This window comes from Enoplosus armatus, chromosome 4, assembly GCF_043641665.1.
Source record: "Enoplosus armatus isolate fEnoArm2 chromosome 4, fEnoArm2.hap1, whole genome shotgun sequence".
In the NCBI taxonomy this organism is placed as follows: Eukaryota; Metazoa; Chordata; class Actinopteri; order Centrarchiformes; family Enoplosidae; genus Enoplosus; species Enoplosus armatus.
In genome coordinates this window covers 26,426,746-26,445,844 of record NC_092183.1, presented here as the reverse complement: position 1 = coordinate 26,445,844, position 19,099 = coordinate 26,426,746, and the positions used below count along the sequence as shown (strand labels likewise).

Genomic DNA, 19,099 nt, shown 5'->3' with positions numbered 1-19,099 from the left:
TTATGTGAGTGGGATCTGTGTGAAGGTACCTGAACTTTACAGCCTTGGCTGTGGTGTGTTTTACCTTCAACACCCCTGGCCCCGGACTGCTTGGACCCCGCTCTATAATCACTACCAGAGTCTCTGGCAGAGCTGCCCTCCCTCCCCTCCACCTCCTCCCTCCCCTCCACCTCCTCCCTCGGCCCCTGGTTTCTTGTCAGTCGTGATTAATGGCACTAGGGCCCCGGCGCGGCTTACGCTGCCAGTTCCAGCGATGTTCCCTTGATACTTAATGAACTCTGACAAACTTCTTTTCCCTTGCTCTGTTGTTCCCTTTCCCCTCCACCCCCCCTGTTTAAAATGCACGGCACAGAGCTGCCACTGCAGCACCTTGGGGTTAGCTCTGGTCCTTTGTAAATTTCTCAAGAGGCCAGCGTCTAAAAATAAAGCGCCACAGCCATTTTAGTGTCAGGACCTTTAGTTGTGTATCACTTCCAGTGGCTTGTCGCTGATTGACGATGAAGAGACTTTTGGAGTTTTTCAGTGATTGCTCTTTGTGACTGATAGATTGTAGCCAAATATTATCATATAAACGTCAAACTTTCTGTGTTTTGGCTTAACAACCAAACTTGTCCACTGTCAATTAATGAACGGATAAAATAAACAGCTGCTGCAAGATAGCCCTCTAAAATTCTAAAATGTTAACATCATGGCAGGCCGAGGTAGGAGGACAATGCAGCCTTCTCACAGTTCCCTCATGAAAATGAAGCAGTGCATCTCAGATGGTCTCTGTCGCCATCTGCTGCTCTTATTAGGAAAGAAGCGGGTGAAAGACTTCTCTCATCAGCTTTCACATTGCTGAAAGGCAGGAAAGGAAGTTAATAACATTAGGGTCAAGGACATGTATGATACTTTCAAACACAACCAACAATTTGATCCCTGTTAAAATGAAATAATCAATCATCACTGTTGGCTCAGCTTTTATGGGTCCTAGTTCATAGACGTATGAGGGAAATGAGGTGGATAGCCAAGTTAAGGAGTGCAGATGGGCTATAAACAGCTTCAATGAGTGTTGGAAAAAGGGGAAAACAGGAAGACAGTAATGCCACTTTGGAGGAAAGTTCAGGGTTATATAACTTAACCGAAGAGTGTGTCCTTTTTTGTTATTTTTGGGGGATTTTATTTTTACTAGAGAGCAGAGAGATAGGAACAGGAAATGAGGGATAGAGAGAGATACAACAATGATCCCCAGCTGGAATCAAACCAGTGACTGCGCTGTTTACGGTCAGCGCCTTAACAGTAAGCTGCATTAGTGCCCCCACTGTGCGTATCCTTAACCTATTGGAACATTCGAAGTACGCTGTTTTCTTTTTATGGGAAGTCCAAAAATGGTCCATATTACTTCAATTAAGTCCAAATGAATGAAAGACTTCACGCTTGTAATGACCCTGTGTGCGGGGGCCCCCTGTTGCCTTCGGGCTCTAACCAGCTGCCAGTGCCTTTGGACAGATCTGATTTGGTTTGCAGTTTAATCATACTGTAATTAATTTTTTTTAGAACTGTTTTTAGCCTGGTCACAGTTGTATGAGCCTTTTCTGTGTCACCTGCAGCTGGCACAGTACTCTCACAACAAAAAGGGCAAACCCAGCCTTGTCCTTGGAAATCTAGCAGTGCATTTCTGTGTGGAGTTTGCACATTCGGCCTATTCTGATTTCTTCCCACACTCCAGAGACATACAGGCTAGGTGAACTGGGAAGTCTAAACTGTCCCTCTTGTTTTGTAAGTACGGTAAATAGTTTATCACATTTCTAATAAACAAGTGAATCGTATTTGCCTCTGGGCAAGCTTGGCCCGAAACGAGCAAATTATGCAAAAGCATAAAAAATGTGACCACAAAATGTGAGGAGGAATCTGGTCGACTCACTCACAGCAGTTGTACACGTCAACGACAGTAGCCGCCCACGAGGGGGCGCTATGGCAACAATTTGGATGCCAAACAGTGAAACTCTAACGAAGAAGAAGAAGTAGCAAAAGGTAGCAGGTGCCTGTGCCTGCTTCTTATCTGTTGTTGGTGTCCTCTCGGGCGAAATTACAGGTAAGATCCGCCGAGCTTGAAGAGCTGGTGTTACTATCTTTTTAAACAAAGTATGCGGCATCCCCGGTCTCGTTTAATATGACGGGTAAGCATGTCAGAAGCAGATAAGACGTGCTGACACATTGCTTGCTAACTTGTGTCGTTAGCAATGGTTCATCAATATTTGGCCTTGCGTTGTGTTTTGACGCTAACAGTAAAGTATAGCTAACAGCTAGGTTGTGACTTCTAGGTAAGCTGACTGGTAGTATCGCTGAACTGCTCTGCTATTTGAAGAGGCTCCTCTTTTTTTGAGGCAGCAATAATATTGTAACTTACATTATGCTATCACAGTTAGCTCCGAAGCCCTCGAAACCAAACTCGGTTAAAATGTTTTGTTATTTTAAGTTGTCTTTCTAGTAAGGCACGCGTACATGTCATAATGTGATTATTTTACGACTGTATTCAAATCGTCATTTTCACCTCTTCCATTCGGCGCGTATGTGTTACCTAAAATTGTCTTTATTTCTGTAAAGTGTTAACTTTGAACTTTGAACTGCTCTAAGACTGAAGCAGAGGAGGTCCAACACTTTTCGAAACTTTTTTTATTCACACAGGTTCTATTTGGTCGATCGTGTGTGGATGCTGAAATTGCCAGAATTGCCATTTGTATTCGTGCAAGACGTTGAAGACTGTTGTAATAGTTTTGTGCTTTTGCAACGATACCGTCACCAGATTTCTGAGTGTCCTTTTCCTTTCGTTTTGTTTTGTCCATGCCGGATGTCAGTACAGCTGCACGCCTTTTTTTACACATTATATAACTGTCGGGGCATACAGTTCGTTTTGCAGATCAGAGCAAGTCACTTAATTGTTTATTACCATTGAAGTTTAGAAGCGATTGCCAAGGAAAATATGACCAGCACCAAAACAAAAAGTGTCTTACAAAGAATAAAATGCCAAAACAAATGAAAATACCAAAGTAAAGTAAAGAAAGGGAAATGTATATGTAATATGATCTAGCATAGAAAAAGAAATACTGTGACTCTGAGAGCAGTATTGAGCCAGCATGGCCACCAGATTGTATCTTTGCAAATCCTCACTAACCAAAGCTTCTCATCCAACTCTTTCAGCTTAAAATAGCTCAAATAAACATTATCATGTGAATGTAAATTGTAAATCCGTTGTGTACTGGCAGATTTGTTTTTATGTGCGATGAGAGGTTACAACGTCTTCGCACTTTAGCCTCAATCCTCTTTAAGTGTGACAAGGTCACTGAGTCCCCACTGATGCCTGGCTAAGCCTGAGCTGAGAGGAGATAAACCAGTGAGCAAGAAGCCGACATGTTTCTGCAGTACTACACCAGCTGCTGACGGGAGTGCAGGTCATGCTGACTAAATAGACAGAGTTTATTAGTACGTGTGATTAAGGCAGGACGTTGTGCGGACACCAAAAGAGAAGCTCTGTTCCCATCTGCTCCTTTTCACATGCTGTCTTCTGTCTGCCTGCCAGGATGGCACAGTGGGGTGCCATATTCTCAATTATAGCTGCTCTTGGAGGAGCAGCGCTCTTAGCCTCCGTGCACAAGATCGATGAGGGACACACTGGAGTTTACTACAGGTAAGACTGCAGCACACATGGTTGTTTTTTATTTCGTGCCTGAGACATTAGTGTTGCTCTGTTGCAAAGAGACTATAAAGAAGAGAGCATCTGCTTTGCATCTGGCCTTTTTTTCCTTAAGCAACTTGTGTTGTTCAACAGTGACTACTGTAAATACCTGGGCATTAAGATTGCCAAAACAGTCGGCTCTGGATCTGTGCCTGTGTACCTTCTTAGGTGCAGAGTATTTGAAGTCTTTAAATGCGCGCACAGACATGCAGTAAATATCATAGATTTCATAGCAGACAAGATAAAATCAGCTATTGCCTGCATCAGTGGAGCTCTTTAAACAAATGCAGTGCTGTCACTGACTTAAGACTGTGGTCTCTTATGAGAATAAAGATGAATTCTTACTGTGGGAAAATTCTTATCTTTAATCCTGATAAATGAGCTCCCTGAGTATGTGACACTGTAAGGACGGGATATCTGTACTTGCCATCAGCAATAGAATAACAAAGGACAATGAAAGCACCCAACTGCTGAAATTTACTACAATACCAAAAACGTTTTTCTCTGTGTCTTAAATAAAGGTTACCTCAAGTTTTATCATTTGGACGTTGACCCAAATCTTACTACCAAGTAATAAGAATAGTTTTTGTCATTAAGCTAAGTGACAAGCTAAAACTCCCACAGGAGATCATTTTGTTTTGTTCTGAAGATGTAACGATCAACTGTGTGTGTGTGTGTGTGTGTGTGTGTGTGTGTGTGTGTGTGTGTGTGTGTAACGCAGGGGAGGGGCTCTCCTGACCACCACCAGCAGCCCTGGTTTCCATCTTATGCTACCATTCATCACCACTTACAAGCCTGTTCAGGTGAGTCAGGTGAACTCACTCACACAACCTTTTTAATGGGGTTGTCCAGGGAGACACAGACGTGCAACAGATACTGTATGTACAGAAATACCAAGAGTCAAATTACACTTGCTAATTCAAGGTCTAGAATATCCACAAGTGCTTGTGCCCACTTTCGTTTCAGAATGAAAGTAGGCGGCTTCCACTGGCAGGCAATCTCCCTCGTAGCTGCTGTTGTGCCCATACATGGCGTATGAATGGAGAGATTAAGCGGAGAAGTGTTGTGAAGTAGTAAACAGGGAGCATGTGATAGGTTTGCCCAAGACGGTTGTCGTGTTTCCATAAGAGGAGGACTGCAGGACAATACCAAGTCATATGTATATGGGAGTCCCATTTATACAACTGACAGATCACTCTGGGGAGGGTCTATCCTTCTTTACTTAAAGAACAAACGCATTTGAAAATATGATTCCAGATTGATTGCCAGTTCCGATCTGCTGCAGGAAGCTGGATGTTGTTTTTCTAAACGGTGTTCAAAGGAAAGAGGCCTACGAGAAGCCTTCATTTAAAATGGTCCTCTGCTGCTCCAAGAATGAACAGGCTTTTGTCAGCACACCCCCTAAATCTCTAGGAGGAGCCCATGGATCCGGTGCAAAAGCCGTGTAATATGAACTACCTTTGTGAAGGCTCTAACGCTGAGTTTGTGTTGACACATTGTGTCAGAGAGATGCTGATTCAGCTCTTAGTGGTGTCGTATTGCATTTCATGATGCTGACCAGGACTTCCTGTAACTGTGCTTTTCATGTGTGTACAACTGATATCCAGGTTTCTTCAGTTTAACATATTGAATGACCTGAGTTCATGCTGTGTTGATGGATTTACTCCCAGGCCTACCGCTGTGTGTCTGCTATTATTATTTTTTTTTTAATAATGATGTCAGGAGCTCTTCTTTGTGTTCCTGACATCCGTAAAAATGCATTAAAGGTGGATCTTTGTTTCTGTCTGGCAGACGACGCTGCAGACGGACGAGGTGAAGAATGTACCATGCGGCACAGGGTAGGTCTGCTTGGTTTCAGATGCGGTCGCGAGACTCATTACACAGATCGTTCATCTCGGACCCTTCGCACTCCCACACAACACATCGGGTAGAGTGCTAACACCGCCGCCGCCGGAGTCAGAGATTCATGAGCACTCATCTGAACGTCTGCCATCACCCAGACTGAAATACAGTCCCTTTTTTCTCTTGTACTGGTGTTTTGGATAAAGCGTCTGTCAAGCAGTTAATGTTTTGTGTTTTCTTTCCTTCAGTGGAGGAGTGATGATTTACTTTGACCGCATCGAAGTGGTGAACTACCTCATTCCATCAGCAGGTAAACTTACCAGTGTTGCAACAGGCCAAAAACCCCACAGAATGTATTTATCCTAAACTCCCCGTTCATTTCTTTTCCTGTCCGGCGATGACTCGGCACTGACCGACACATTAGACATTATCTTGTTGCAGCTGCCTCCAGCAGGGCCAAATATGTGGGTTCTTGTGTTTCCCCCCTCTGCAGTGTACGACATAGTGAGGAACTTCACCGCAGACTATGACAAAGCTTTGATATTCAACAAGGTTCACCATGAGCTCAACCAGTTCTGCAGTGTCCACTCGCTGCAGGAGGTCTACATCGGCTTGTTTGGTAAGTGCGGTGGGCCGCAGACTGGGTGTAAACCAACTACTAGTTTGAAACGCCTCAGCTGAGGGTTCAAAACACCCGCAATTTGGGACGTGTCTCATTAGTTACACATAGCAACCGCTACGCACATGGACTCAGAGTTAGCTGTCCACTCGCAGAGAGATTGAAATTCAACCTAACTATTTCTACCGCCTTGTGTCTCTCTCTCTCTCTCTCTCTCTCTCTCTCTCTCTCTCTCTCTCTCTCTCTCTCTCTCTCTCTCTCTCGCACGTCACCCCCATAGACCAGATCGATGAAAACCTGAAGTTGACCCTGCAAGAGGATCTAACATCCATGGCTCCTGGACTTATCATACAGGTACAGTAAGACTGCAGTCAAGACAAAGTTTGTCAAGTCCAGCAGCTGAGAGCAAGACTGTCACGGGTCCAGGGCATTTGTTGTGGGACTATTTGAGAGTCCAGTATATCTGGATTTCATCACAGAGTATTGCTAGCGTTTTGTTTGTGTTTGTAGAAAGTGACGTTTCTACCTTTTGTCACCTTGTTGTCTCTCTTCAGAAGGATACGTTACAAACTTCTGAAAGACATCTGAGCTCAGGCTCGAGTATTGACGTTATAAATAGTAATGTCAACCTAATGAAAGACTGTATACAGAGTCTCTCTGGAGCGTTTATCATATCATAACAAAACAAGTAATTGTTTTTCAGGGAAGTTCAATAAAAACAACATTATGGCGGTCTTTAAAAGGAGCCTCAGTGTTTCCCCCCGCCCACTGAATCTACCCCCTCCACATCTACAGTGTTAAACCTTCCACTGGGTTTTAACACTCTGGCCTTTTGTTCACTGTAAATCCCTAGAAAGAGCTGAAATATCAATCCTTCTGAGGAACCAATAATCTCACAGTTCAATATAAATCTCCCTGGTGGTGCAAACCTCTTTTTTTAAAGTCATGTTTCTTGCAACACTCCTGCTATCTTTATCTGCCCACTTCACAGAGTTGACTGTTTCTTTCTCGCTGGTTCACAGGCGGTCCGTGTGACAAAACCCAACATCCCGGAGAGCATTCGCAGGAACTACGAGCTCATGTGAGTTTGAGCTGATCCCTGAACCCTATTTTGTCTGTTTATTTTCCCTCCCAAATGGATGGAGCCGATGTTCCATCCAACTCCCCCCTGCAGAGGACGAAGACTCTGCTGTTTCACGTCAGTCTGTGAGCGTCTAACTTTGGCTTCAAGAATCAACAGCATGCGCTCAGTCACAGCAGCTGTGAAAAGGAGAGGAAATTGAGGGCTTACAGATGGTTGTAGTGAAACACTGTGAGGCATCAGCCACTGTGGAAAGTGGAAGCCTTCAAGTCTGACGTATACATTGTCAGATAACGGACAGAAGTTTGATATTGTTTGATTTAAAGTGGGCCTGACTTCTGTCCCGAAACCCACACAAACCCTGGGTTATGCAACATGCGTCAACAGCTCTCCTTCGTTACTACAGGTGCATTTATTTATTTTATGGTTTAATTGTAGTGGCGTCGTGTTGTTTAGTGGATAAGGACCTCACTTCCCAGGAATGTCTTTCAGCTCTTTTATTGCAAAGCATCAGCATAACTTACCTGCGGCTGTAGAGAAGCGAAGCATTGACAGGGCCGGTACATGTTTCTGTCTTCCTTTCCCGCTCGTACATTCAAGCGATGGTCTCCATCATGGCTGTAGTTATTGTGTTCAACCACGTGTGTGCCAAATTTGCTCAAGTCAATTTAGTATTATTAAGTGTTGATTTAAATGGTGACCGCTTCATTTAATTGAGCGTCTTTGGAAGTTGTCTCCCCCCTCCGTGCTCGCTCACTTTGCTTTTGGTATTGGAGGGCTGGGGCAGTGCTCGCTTTTGAGGGAAAAATCTGGCCTTGTTTTTGTAGATATTGCCATCGTTCCTGTGGGTTGTGGTAACGTTTACTCACCAACTTAACTGCTGAGATCTGAGGGGGCAGTGACGTCACTTGCTGTAAATGGAGGCCGGCAGCAGTCACAGAAGCCGTGACCAGATAACATTTTTATTCATTGTTATTCTGCAAAGCAACATTCGATTTTTACAGAGCTGCATCTTGATACATCAAATGCAGTTTTGATAGGCAGTGGACAGTTCGACTTTGGATGAGCATACTTTTGGTTTCACTTTCTAGTAAGTGATTCAGAACTTGTTTAAACTCTGGGTTGTTTTTACAGCCAGTCTGAGCTTTGGTGGTCCTCCCCCAACTGGGCTCCAGTAGTGTAAACAGGGCTCTGCAGTTAAAATGTGATCATAGAAAAGATTGTCCAAACCACGGAAACATTCCCCGGGTAATAACATTTTCTTTTAAGCCAGCAGTTACATTGTTTTAATTTAGAGGGTTTGCTAGAGAGGTGAATAGCCTTTAGACTCATGATTTATAGGGTTCATTTAGTAATAGGATGACTTCCAATGAGGCGAAGGCTTGCATGAAAATGTAAATCCATGATTTAGTGTGTAGGAAGTGTGTTTTTGGACCATGTGTCCCTGATTGCGCAGGCCTCAGATGCTGGATAGGGAGTTTGGAGCAGGAAGTCTTGAGGTCTTAGGCCCAGACCCAACATCCACCCTGACATGCGTTTCCAAAAGGTTTGCCAGGACTCAGGGCTGTCTCACTGTGACATCGGCCAGTTCTTGAGGGCTGACTGGTGGCCATTCTGAGCCCTTTCTGCACGCTTAAATCTGCAGTTCTGCAGGATTTCTTCAGGGAATTACCGGCAATTCATTCCATTGTAATGTTAGAAATGATGGAAGAAATCAGAAATCTTACAAAACCACAAAAAAACAAAAACCTGCCAAGAACAAGTTTCCATGCATATAGCAGTAAACACCATGTCAAGCTCTTACTTATATGTCTGGAGCATCGCCTGTGATGTCATCTATGGTGTCTGAAAAGGCAAACAAACATGGATGCCTCATGTCAGCCAAAGTCCAATGTCGAAGATGATGAAACATACAATGTCTTTAGTTTAGCTCACAAGTCATAAACATGGGAATCTTTTCCATCGCTACTTTCCAACCTACATGACATGAACGCAGCATTAGTGCCTCGTTCAAGAACATCAGAGAAGCACAGTTCGATCCCCGGCTGCCCCCGTCATGTCGAAGTGTCCTTGAGCAAGACACTGAACCCTAAGTTGCTCCCGATGGAGACCAGCACCTTGCATAGCAGCTCGGTTGCCATTGGTGTGTGAATGTGTGAGTGAATGGGTGAATGAGACTTAGCTGTAAAGCGCTTTGGGAACCGTGAAGGTTGAAAGGCGCTATATAAGTGAGATCATTTACCATTTACCAAGGGGGAGCGAGGGAGATGTCAGCTGCTCTGCACATGCCCACGCATTCCTGAGGAGAGGTCTAATCAGTGAAAATGGTGAGAACGCCTGTGTGTGTGTAGGACATTGGTAATTTTAAAGTGTTTGTGTGTCTGCAGGGAGAGTGAGAAGACGAAGCTGCTGATCTCTCAACAGACACAGAAGGTTGTGGAGAAGGAGGCAGAGACGGAGAGGATCAAAGCTGTGATAGGTGAGGAAGGAAACAATCATGGCTTCCGTTCGCCGCGCAGGGAGAAGTGCATTAAACACACCACAGGTTGGAGATCTAAAGATGCATCTGTTGTTTTCATAGAGGCCGAGAAAGTGGCACAAGTGGCAGAGATCAAGTTTGAACAGAAAGTCATGGAGAAGGAAACGGAAAAAAAGATCTCTCAAATCGAAGGTTTGTATCCAGAGGTGGAAGAAGCGCTCAGAGCCTCTGCTTAAGTAAAAGAGCCAATACAACAATGTAGAAGTAAAAGTCCTGCTGAAGTAAAAGTACTAATTGGGAATAAAATGAGGTGTTTTCAGTTCCACCTGTGCTTTTCCTGCAATCAAAATGTGTGGTCCCTTTTTTATAAGTAAAAAGGTCAAGACGTACAATCAGAAATGCTTATTTTTAAGCATATTTGTTTTGAGTACTAGTTTGCTGTTCGACTGTGGGAAGCAGCTGTTTAGATGGAGCTCATGTTGGTAGAGTTTTGGGGTTTTTTTTTTAAACCAACCTACCGCTGTTGACTCTGACAGTGTTTTGTTTCTGATACATAGACAGCGCTTTCCTGGCCCGGCAGAAAGCCAAGGCAGACGCAGAGTTCTACACATCACAGAGAACTGCCGAGGCCAATAAGGTAAAGAGATGACACAAACGCAGGTCCCGCCTTAGCCAGGACAAGTGCTGACCAGAAAAGTCCAGACTCATTTGTATTTTCAATTCTGTTGCCCCTCTTGCAGCTGAAGTTAACACCAGAGTACCTGCAGCTAATGAAGTACAAGGCCATCGCAGCCAACAGCAAAATCTACTTTGGGAACGACATACCCCAGATGTTTGTGGACTCTGCAGGGAGCTCTATCAAGGCCTCCGCAGCCATGGACATTGTTGGCGAGCAGATTTTGGACCTGGATTAGCAAGGAAAGTAGTGGGACCCACAGGACCACCCAGGGGTGGAGGACTATCTGCTCTGGAGGGCAGGAAACCTGACCCACAGGCTGGCTAGCAGGTTCTCCCTCTGGCCTGGAGAAGCTCTGCTGACCAGGGCCCGTATTTCTCAAACATCTCAGAATCACTGCTAGAAATCACATTGAAAGTTTGACTCGGATGTAAAGTCCTGCTACCTCACAGCAGAGGACCTGAGTTATTTATGAGGAGAGACTGAGATCGTCTAGACTCAGTAAATTAGATGAAGTAGCATCACCCATGGGTGTATAATCAGCCCCTTTTTTAAAACTGTCATGTAGCCAGAACAATCATTCGAAGGAAATGGCCCTCCTATGGTCTGCATCAAGTGCTAACCCCTGTCACCCTTAGTTACTGTTGCTATGCCACGTCAAGCAGATCTCCCACTCGAAATTGTACGTCATATTCTAAACGTTAGGTCTTTGATTTCAGACGAAACAGGCTTCTCGTGTCAAGCCAGCGTTAAATGACAACTGTCGTTAGCTCTAGCTAGCTAATTAAGCTAACACTGGCTCCATGAGTTGGTCGAAAACGGCATCTCTAACTGCCGTTCAATGTTTCTTGCAGACTCGTTTTAAAACAATAATCTTGTAAAATGGGGTCGTAAATATCCACTTGATGGCTACACACTTAATGGCATACTATAAGACTGAAGCTACGTGTCCCAGGCAAAATGTTAGCATCCTCACCAAGTTATGATCCACGCAGAAAGACAGCATTGTTCTTGTATTGCAGTGTGGAGCTAGTTAGCCACGGTATTTTAAGTTTGATAAGGAAAAGTGTCAAACTGTTATTTCGTTGTAAACGCAAGCCTGTTTGGCTGTTTAGCTATATGTACTTTCCACTTAATGTTTTCACTTTTAAGATAACAAGAGCTTTCAGGATGAGGACTGATGGTAAACTTTCCTAAGTCCAACACAGAGCTGCTAACATCGCCCAAACCCAGTGGATCACACCGTGGATGCGCTAGTCGTGCACGGGGCTTTTTCTTTAGCATAACCTATAACCCCACAAAGTAATGTAGTTAGTATATGCTTTAACTATTGGCTCTGCGGCTCTGCTAAATCCTAGAGGACTTAGAATAACTTGACAAGATTAAGAAAGGTATTGAAATGTTGACCCTCCTCTGCTGAAAGAGAAGGACCAAACTCTGAGGATGCTAGGCCGTGATTTCTTACTCTGAACTGCTTGAAAACTACGGGCCCCGGCCAGATATGACGCTGTAGACCAAACACAGGGCAGATGAATGTACTGTGTGGTAGCTGCTGGCTGTCGGATGTAATATCATTTGTTTGTGTTTATATGTTTTTGTAAAAATTTGTTTTGAGCACAGGGGACCGACTGAACATTTAAATTAACATTAGTGCGACTGTATGAAGTTGTACCACGTCGTGCTGTATATGTAAGTAGCGCTTTGTTTTTCACACTGTACATTTAGTGGAGAGACTATATTTGTGCAACTGTTAGTATCTGTTCTGCATTAGGAGGTTTTATTCAACACAGTGCCCACTTTGAAAAGATTATGTAAGGTTATGACTCTGCTTTTGAACTTGAGGCTTTTTGGTTCAGCCATTTTTAGTAAGTTAATGTCCTGTGAGAATGTTTACAGGATATGCACAGTGGTGAGTTGCCCTGGAGGAGGTCTTAGGAACTGCAACATACAGGCTGACTGAACCCTAGAAACAGAGCTCTACTGAGGGACTCACTGTAGATATGTTACCAACAGCCATGTCCAAATTGTCTGTAGCAGTCAGCCTCAAAACCTTTTTTTTTTTCCATAGAAATCTTGATTTGATCAGGACCAAAAACTAAACTCTGTTTAAGGTGTCCCCTCTTGTGTTCTTTGTCTTCGGTGACTGAATCAGTGCTTTGTCTAACTGTTGTTGAAATGTTTGTTTCCCCAGCATTTTGCAACCTTTTGTGGAGTCACTTGGGCGGAGCGCACAGCACAGAAAGCATGTATACGAGTTAATGACCAAATGATGTGTTTTCCAAGGAGCCGCTCATTTGGTTATGTAGTTTTGGAGAAAGGTATGCAGGCATGTTTAGGCATTGGTTTTGTGAACTTGGCATGGTTTTTGTTATCGGTTGAGCCAACAACGTGCCACAGGGAGGAAATGTTTCTGCAGTTCAAAGCTAAATGGCTTGTGTCCTGAACTCACTGTAACTCAATACAACTTCCCTTTCTTGTGCAAGCAGTGATTATGTTATGTGTTATTGGCACTGCTCTCTGTTGTCTAAAGTTGGGCCTGTTAGCCCTTCAAAGTGACTTCCGGTTGCCATTTTGATAAGAATTTCTCTGATTGCTTGAGACTTACAATGACTTGAAAGGCAAATGTCTTTGCACTGATTTCAGCTGTGAATGTGCAATCAAGATATTGTCATTTGACAATAAAGTACTGTGGGTTCTTCTTTGAGAAGTCAATGGCATTATTAAGATTTTTAAGAAGAATTTACTTTGCGAGTCCAACGTTTTGTTATTAATAAAAGTGTGTTTCGAACACAATAAAACATAGTGTCAAAACAACCGTATAATAGCATATCAGATTATTTAAGAAGTGATGATTGATTATACCACAATGAAAGCTTTTTAAAGATTTTAACTTCAAACAAAGATTATTTCAAACATTATTTTTGCCTCAGATATAGCTCCTCTATCCAGGTTGTAAAGGAGAGCGTAGCCGTGTCATCAACAAAGCACGGCAGCGTTGAAGCACTCTAGTCAGATTACAGACATTAAAAGAGTAAATGTCAAAGATACTTCAGCATGTGAGAGCGTTGAAAGAGTTTGTTGGACTAGTTTAAACATATTTTACTCACCTTGATATCATGGTTATGATGCAGTCCAGAATGTAAAAGTCACCGGGTAGTGATTAGATCATATGTGGGAATTGGCCGTCAGACCACACTTCCTGATAACTCTGAGTCAGCCCCTACTCCTGATGGTTAAATATTTAAAGGGTGCGTCATACTGAGAGGTGACGGTATCAGTATCCAGTTTTACCCTGGAAACAGTGTGCATCCCTGTAGAGGACCTTTATTGTTTCTATTTTACCTATAAATTACTGCCAAATGCTTGTTCTCCAGGAAACCTCCAGGAAATTCTGAAGAGATGAAGAACCAGTACAATAAACCATTGCCCTTTTGACCCTTTCACTTCCTCCTGTGCTGCAGCACCACCAGCCGCCAGACACAGCCGCTTTAAGTCTGGTCCCATCAAATCAGCAAAAAATGCGGACACTTGCTTTAAACGGTTTCACTTTCTTTTCTCTGAATCATTCATCAACTCATATAATGTGACGGTCCTCTTTCTGGAAACCCCCCTGCGGCTGGGAGCGCAGGGGGATTTCGTGGGCGGCCTGAGTAAAGCTGGAAGGTGTCCTCTGGAGGATGGCTTCACCTCTTCACTTACACAATGCTTCGTCATGAAGGACATGAGAGAGAGAGAGAGAGAGAGAGAGAGAGTGAGAGTTTTAATGCTTTTTTGGATGCACACACGAGGATGCGGGGGCCCCTCCTCCCACCGCATGAAGAGAAGCCTTATCCAGCAGCGTGACTCGCCTCCTTTTTCTCTAAATGTATGGAGGAGAGCTTATCCGGGGGAGATCCTTCTGGGGTGCTTTCAAAGTGGAGACATCTAACTTATGTGAGGACATCAGCTTTAAAAGGAATTAATTTTATTTCATTGGAGAGGAAAAAAAAAAGTTATCTTTCTAAGACTTGTTGATGTAGGACGTGAAAGCCGTGATGGACGTCGTGTCCACGGAGCGTGGAGGGGCACAGGCGCCTGTCCTCCAGGGGCTGTGGGAGTATGTGAGAGCAGGGCAGGAGGAGATCCTGCTCTCCCCTTACCTGCCCGCGTCTTACGCCTTCCTGACGCACGTCCTGCTCTGCGCGCCTTTCCTCGCGCTGGACGCGCTGGGGGCCGTCAGTCAGCGGGTCCGGTCGTGGAGGATCGCCCCGGGCTCGGTTCCGCCGCCGTCTCTCCGGCAGTGGGCGGACTGTTTTTGGAGGGTCCTGCACAGATACCTGAGCACCGTCCTCCCCGCCACCGCGCTGTTCCAGACCCTGAGGAGCCCCGCGCTGCCGGAGCTGGCTCCGTCCTGCTGGCAGCTCTTCGTGGAAGTCTTCGCATGCGTTCTGCTTTTTGACGCGCTCTTCTTCATATGGCACTTCTCCGTGCACAGGTGAGCAGTCACCCTTAGTCCACCGTTGGTCGTTGATGCCGTGCTCGGAGTCTGGAATTCTGTTCATCGTTGCTCTGGGTTTCCTTGCAGAGTTTTAGTTCCCCAGTGAAGTTTTAGAGACTTTCCCACCCTGCCAAGAACAGAAAACATGAGAGAGCCTGCAAATCAGCTGTTTCCCTCATTGTCCCTATCAATAGCTCATGTTAACCAGTGGTGGAAAGTAGCCAAGCACATTCACCTATTACGATAAACTAATAGTGAGCTTATACATTTTCATTCAGTCAACGAAACCAAAACATGCTGTCATGTTAATGCATCAGTAATAATGATCCACAAATACTCTGACAGAGGTCATTTTGCCTGCATTGGTTTTATACTTACGGTAAATTGTGCAGCTAATACTCCTTTTATTTTATTTTATTTATTTATTTATTTATTTAGTTAAAATGTTGTATACAGGACCCTTGGACTGGAGTATTTTTGCTGTGGCTTTGCTACTTATAATTAAGTAAAGCACCTGAGTATATATATGTATATATATGTGTGTGTGTATATATATATATATGTATATATGCTGTATTACTTTTTCATACCCCAATCACTGATCAGTTGTGATTGACATTCAATGGGATTAGAACGGCAAACAACAAGCTATAAGTATTGTTGCTTCTAACCTACTTACCTGGTCAATGAAGAGCCAGGTGGTTACAGCCTTTTCTTTTTGTTAGAATTCACTTTATGTTTCAGGATCACTCATTATAGATAGACTCATTACAGACTGCTGTATAGAGACTGCTGGAGACTCTGTCAGAATAAAGGTATTTAATATTTAAATGCATTGTTTTTAAAGGAGTACTCAAGTGGTTTTGTAGTGAATCCTCGTAAAGTTGGGGAACTTGTGAGAGAAAGACGAAGAAAAAAAAAAGATTGAAGCAGTAAAGCCTGAGATATCCTGACTTGTAGTCCATAGTGTATCCAGCTCCAAAAGCACTGAATCCTACAGTTCCCACAATGCAGCTAACTTGCATCTTTCTTTAGCCCCCTTGTGAAACTTTAAATCTTATTTAAAGTTGTTTTTCAATAGGATGTAATAGGTGTTGTGTTGATAGTAGTAGTAGTATTGTAGTAGAACTAACTTTCTTTTGAGTGGACTACCACAGACACACTGACATTATGCCATTCTGGGAATATGGTAGTGATTTTCCATTACAGTAACAGTTTAAGCAGAGACAGCTTTGTATCTCTTCCTCATCAGAGTTCCCTGGCTCTTCTGCAACATCCACCAGCTGCACCACCGGCACCGCGTACCCTTCGCTCTGGCAGCTCAGGACGCCAGCTCGGCCGAGCTGCTGTCTCTGCTGCTGCTGGCTCTGAGCAGCGCCTGGGCGGTGGGCTGTCACCCTCTGAGCGAAGCCCTCTTCCACCTCGTCAACAGCTGGCTGGCGGTGGAGGACCACTGTGGCTACGACCTGCCCTGGGCTCTGCACAGACTGCTGCCCTGTCTGGGTGGAGCCTCCCACCACCAAGCCCACCATAGTGTCTACAGCGGCAACTACGCCCCCTACTTCACCCACTGGGACCACCTCTTTGGCACATACCGTGCATCGGCGCTGTACTCGCGTAAAGAGTGACAAAACTGTTTTTCATTGCTCAAGTTCCGGCGAATTGAAGGATAATTTTAATGCAGATTTTGGATAAGTGATCCCACAGTCTGCAGCAAACCAGCCATTTCAGTCACATATCCAAACGGCATCAAGACATTTTGAGAGTGGCGACCACACAACGCCATTTGTAAAGAGACATATATTGAAATCGTTCCCTAAACAAGACTGCATACTGTATGTTTCCTTGTCCTTGTGACAATGATCTCAGAAGTCACTGGGTTCATGCACAAACGTCACCTCTGTACTATGTACTGTATGTCTGCAGCTGTTCTATATCGAGTGAACGCAGCACGAGATGAGGAGAGCGCGGGGATCACACAGGACAATGAAACAATGAAAGAACAAATGCCTGAACTATTGTGCAACAGATTTGCCCTCATGACATGGGTGTGTCTTTGCATGGATTTATATGCTGTCATATTGTAGGCGTAAGGCAGCTAATATGTGACAGATTTTCATCATGACAGGCTACGTTACAAACTGCTTAAAGGAACAGTTTGACATTTTAAAGACTGATATCAATGGGAAATGCACTTATGTGCTTTCTTGCAGAGCAAGATGTGAAGATGGGTACCCCTCTGGAAGTCAGTACAGTAAACTGGAAGCAACAACCAGCAGCCAGTCAGCTTAGTTTAGCACAAAGACTGGAATCAGGGACAAAACAGCTCTGTCTCTGTGGAGACTCCACAAGTGGCTCCACTTGGCCAAGAAGTAGTCACATAACAAGCCGTAAAACCACACATTTTTGTACAGATGAAACAAATGAGATATAGCGTGGTAATTGGTGAGCGGCTCTAGTTCCTCCTGTTTCCGGTCTTCATGCTAAGCTAAGCTAAACTGGCTGCTGTAGCTTCATGTTGAGCATTTAGCGTAAATTCCCAAAATGTCAAACTATTGCTTTAATAACACTACTTGATTTGATATCAGTCTTATTTATTATGGAAGGTAAAGTAAGTCTTTCGTTTTGCGCAAAATCAAAACATTTCAGTGGAAATGTCCACAATGTAAAGATAATGTAAATATTTAAAGTGAACATTCCTCTTTGAGCCAGAGCTGTTGCATAATTTGTACCATATTTTCTTCATGATATTGTGTAAAGACTGCTATATATGGTCCTTTACGCATCATTGTAAAGCTTTTTCATGAATCACTATTTCTACACAAAAGGCCTCACAAATATTGGGCTCCGTACGTGTGAGAAAATATAAGGAAGCACAACACAAGACTTCGTGTGTTGCTGTTCAGGGTCAGGTTTCTGTTGTGCTGCTGAGGTTAGTGATTTGTATGCCCTGGGCCTCTCAGATGTCTACGCTCTCTGTAAACGTATTCCACAGGGATTGTTTGAGCAATAAAACCCCCCCCCACATGTTTTTAGAGATGAGAAGCCTTTCAGTCGCTATTTGCATTTGTAAGCTTCACGATTGTTTTGCTACAGAGGTGTTGTCATCAACGCCCCGGAATTACAATCCAGTAATAGTAACATCCTCAGGGTTTATTTCCCACAAAATCCAGCTGGGATCATGCCAGAGCGTTTCTAGCTACCTCTTCTTTTCACTTGAAAAAAAAAAAAAGGAATTGCTGAGATTGCTCAAGATTCCTGCACTTCATCACAGTGAGATCTGGGGACTAACACTTAATGAGCTAAATGCAATTCCTACAGGGGCATGACGAGTTCATATAGCACTACGTACTCTAGCAATAATGTGTTGTTTTGTAGTATGATTTTGACATGTAGTAATGCAACAATGATAAGTGAGATTTTTCTCACACGCAGCAGCCTACTCAGTAACGACTAATAATGTATTTTGTGAAGGTGAGAGCCATTGCATTAAATGAAGAATGATGGGTTTTGTCTTAACTTGCACTAAGCTTATTTTGCTGAGAAATCAATCTGAGGGTATTTCTTGTCTTGGCCTGAGTAAGCATGTGAACTACACTAAACATCTGGTTTTCATTACTGACTCTTACAACGGGCTTTTTGAAATGTTGCAACATCAGCCTCAAATACGAATTGCTAAAAGGTGTTTGGACAATTGGAGGCACTTTAGCATGTAGTCACGAAGTAATAGTTGAGCAAAGAGTGGTTTTCCTGGGAAATGAAGAGATGCGAGGGCAGAGCGAGAGATGAGTACTGGGTGGTGGTGATGCCAAGAGATGATATGATAAATGATAAACATGTGACCCAAAACGGAAACAATCAGGCCCCATTACAGACCCCACGTCAGAGTCAGGGCGAGTCATGCAGCTCTGGGTGACACACACCGAAACACACACGTTCACAGTGAGAGACGCACGTCAACGTCCTGCAGCCGACGCCATGCTGTCACGGCACTGGAGCATTACAGGGACGGTCTGTGCATTGGGGAGTTTGTTTACTTGCCGTAAGGTGTGCGCCCCAAGTTAATCACGTAGGCCAAATCGCTGACAAACTCCAGAATAGCAACAAGAAGTGAGACAGACGGAGCCATGTCAAAACAAGAGGGAGAAGAAGCACAGAGCGCTCCCCACCAGGCCTTATCATCAGAGCTAATACTAAAGACTTCCCATTT

General features: G+C 44.0%; 2 protein-coding genes across 2 annotated transcripts; both read left to right on the top strand.

The window, feature by feature from the left end:
* The first annotated feature begins 2,011 nt into the window (after nt 1-2,011).
* erlin2 (ER lipid raft associated 2) lies at nt 2,012-13,119 on the top strand. The gene is made up of 12 exons (XM_070904699.1): nt 2,012-2,074; nt 3,560-3,667; nt 4,437-4,518; nt 5,507-5,553; nt 5,806-5,867; nt 6,051-6,176; nt 6,457-6,530; nt 7,199-7,257; nt 9,645-9,736; nt 9,839-9,928; nt 10,294-10,373; nt 10,477-13,119. Exons 2-12 carry the CDS (start codon nt 3,561-3,563, stop codon nt 10,648-10,650), a joined length of 993 nt encoding a protein of 330 aa, XP_070760800.1. The 5' UTR covers nt 2,012-2,074; nt 3,560; the 3' UTR covers nt 10,651-13,119.
* A 1,318-nt stretch (nt 13,120-14,437) lies between these two features.
* ch25hl3 (cholesterol 25-hydroxylase like 3) lies at nt 14,438-16,517 on the top strand. Its single transcript, XM_070905131.1, has 2 exons — nt 14,438-14,886; nt 16,142-16,517. The coding sequence occupies exons 1-2, from the start codon at nt 14,447-14,449 to the stop codon at nt 16,515-16,517; spliced, it is 816 nt and encodes a 271-aa protein (XP_070761232.1). The 5' UTR covers nt 14,438-14,446.
* Nucleotides 16,518-19,099: the final 2,582 nt, after the last annotated feature.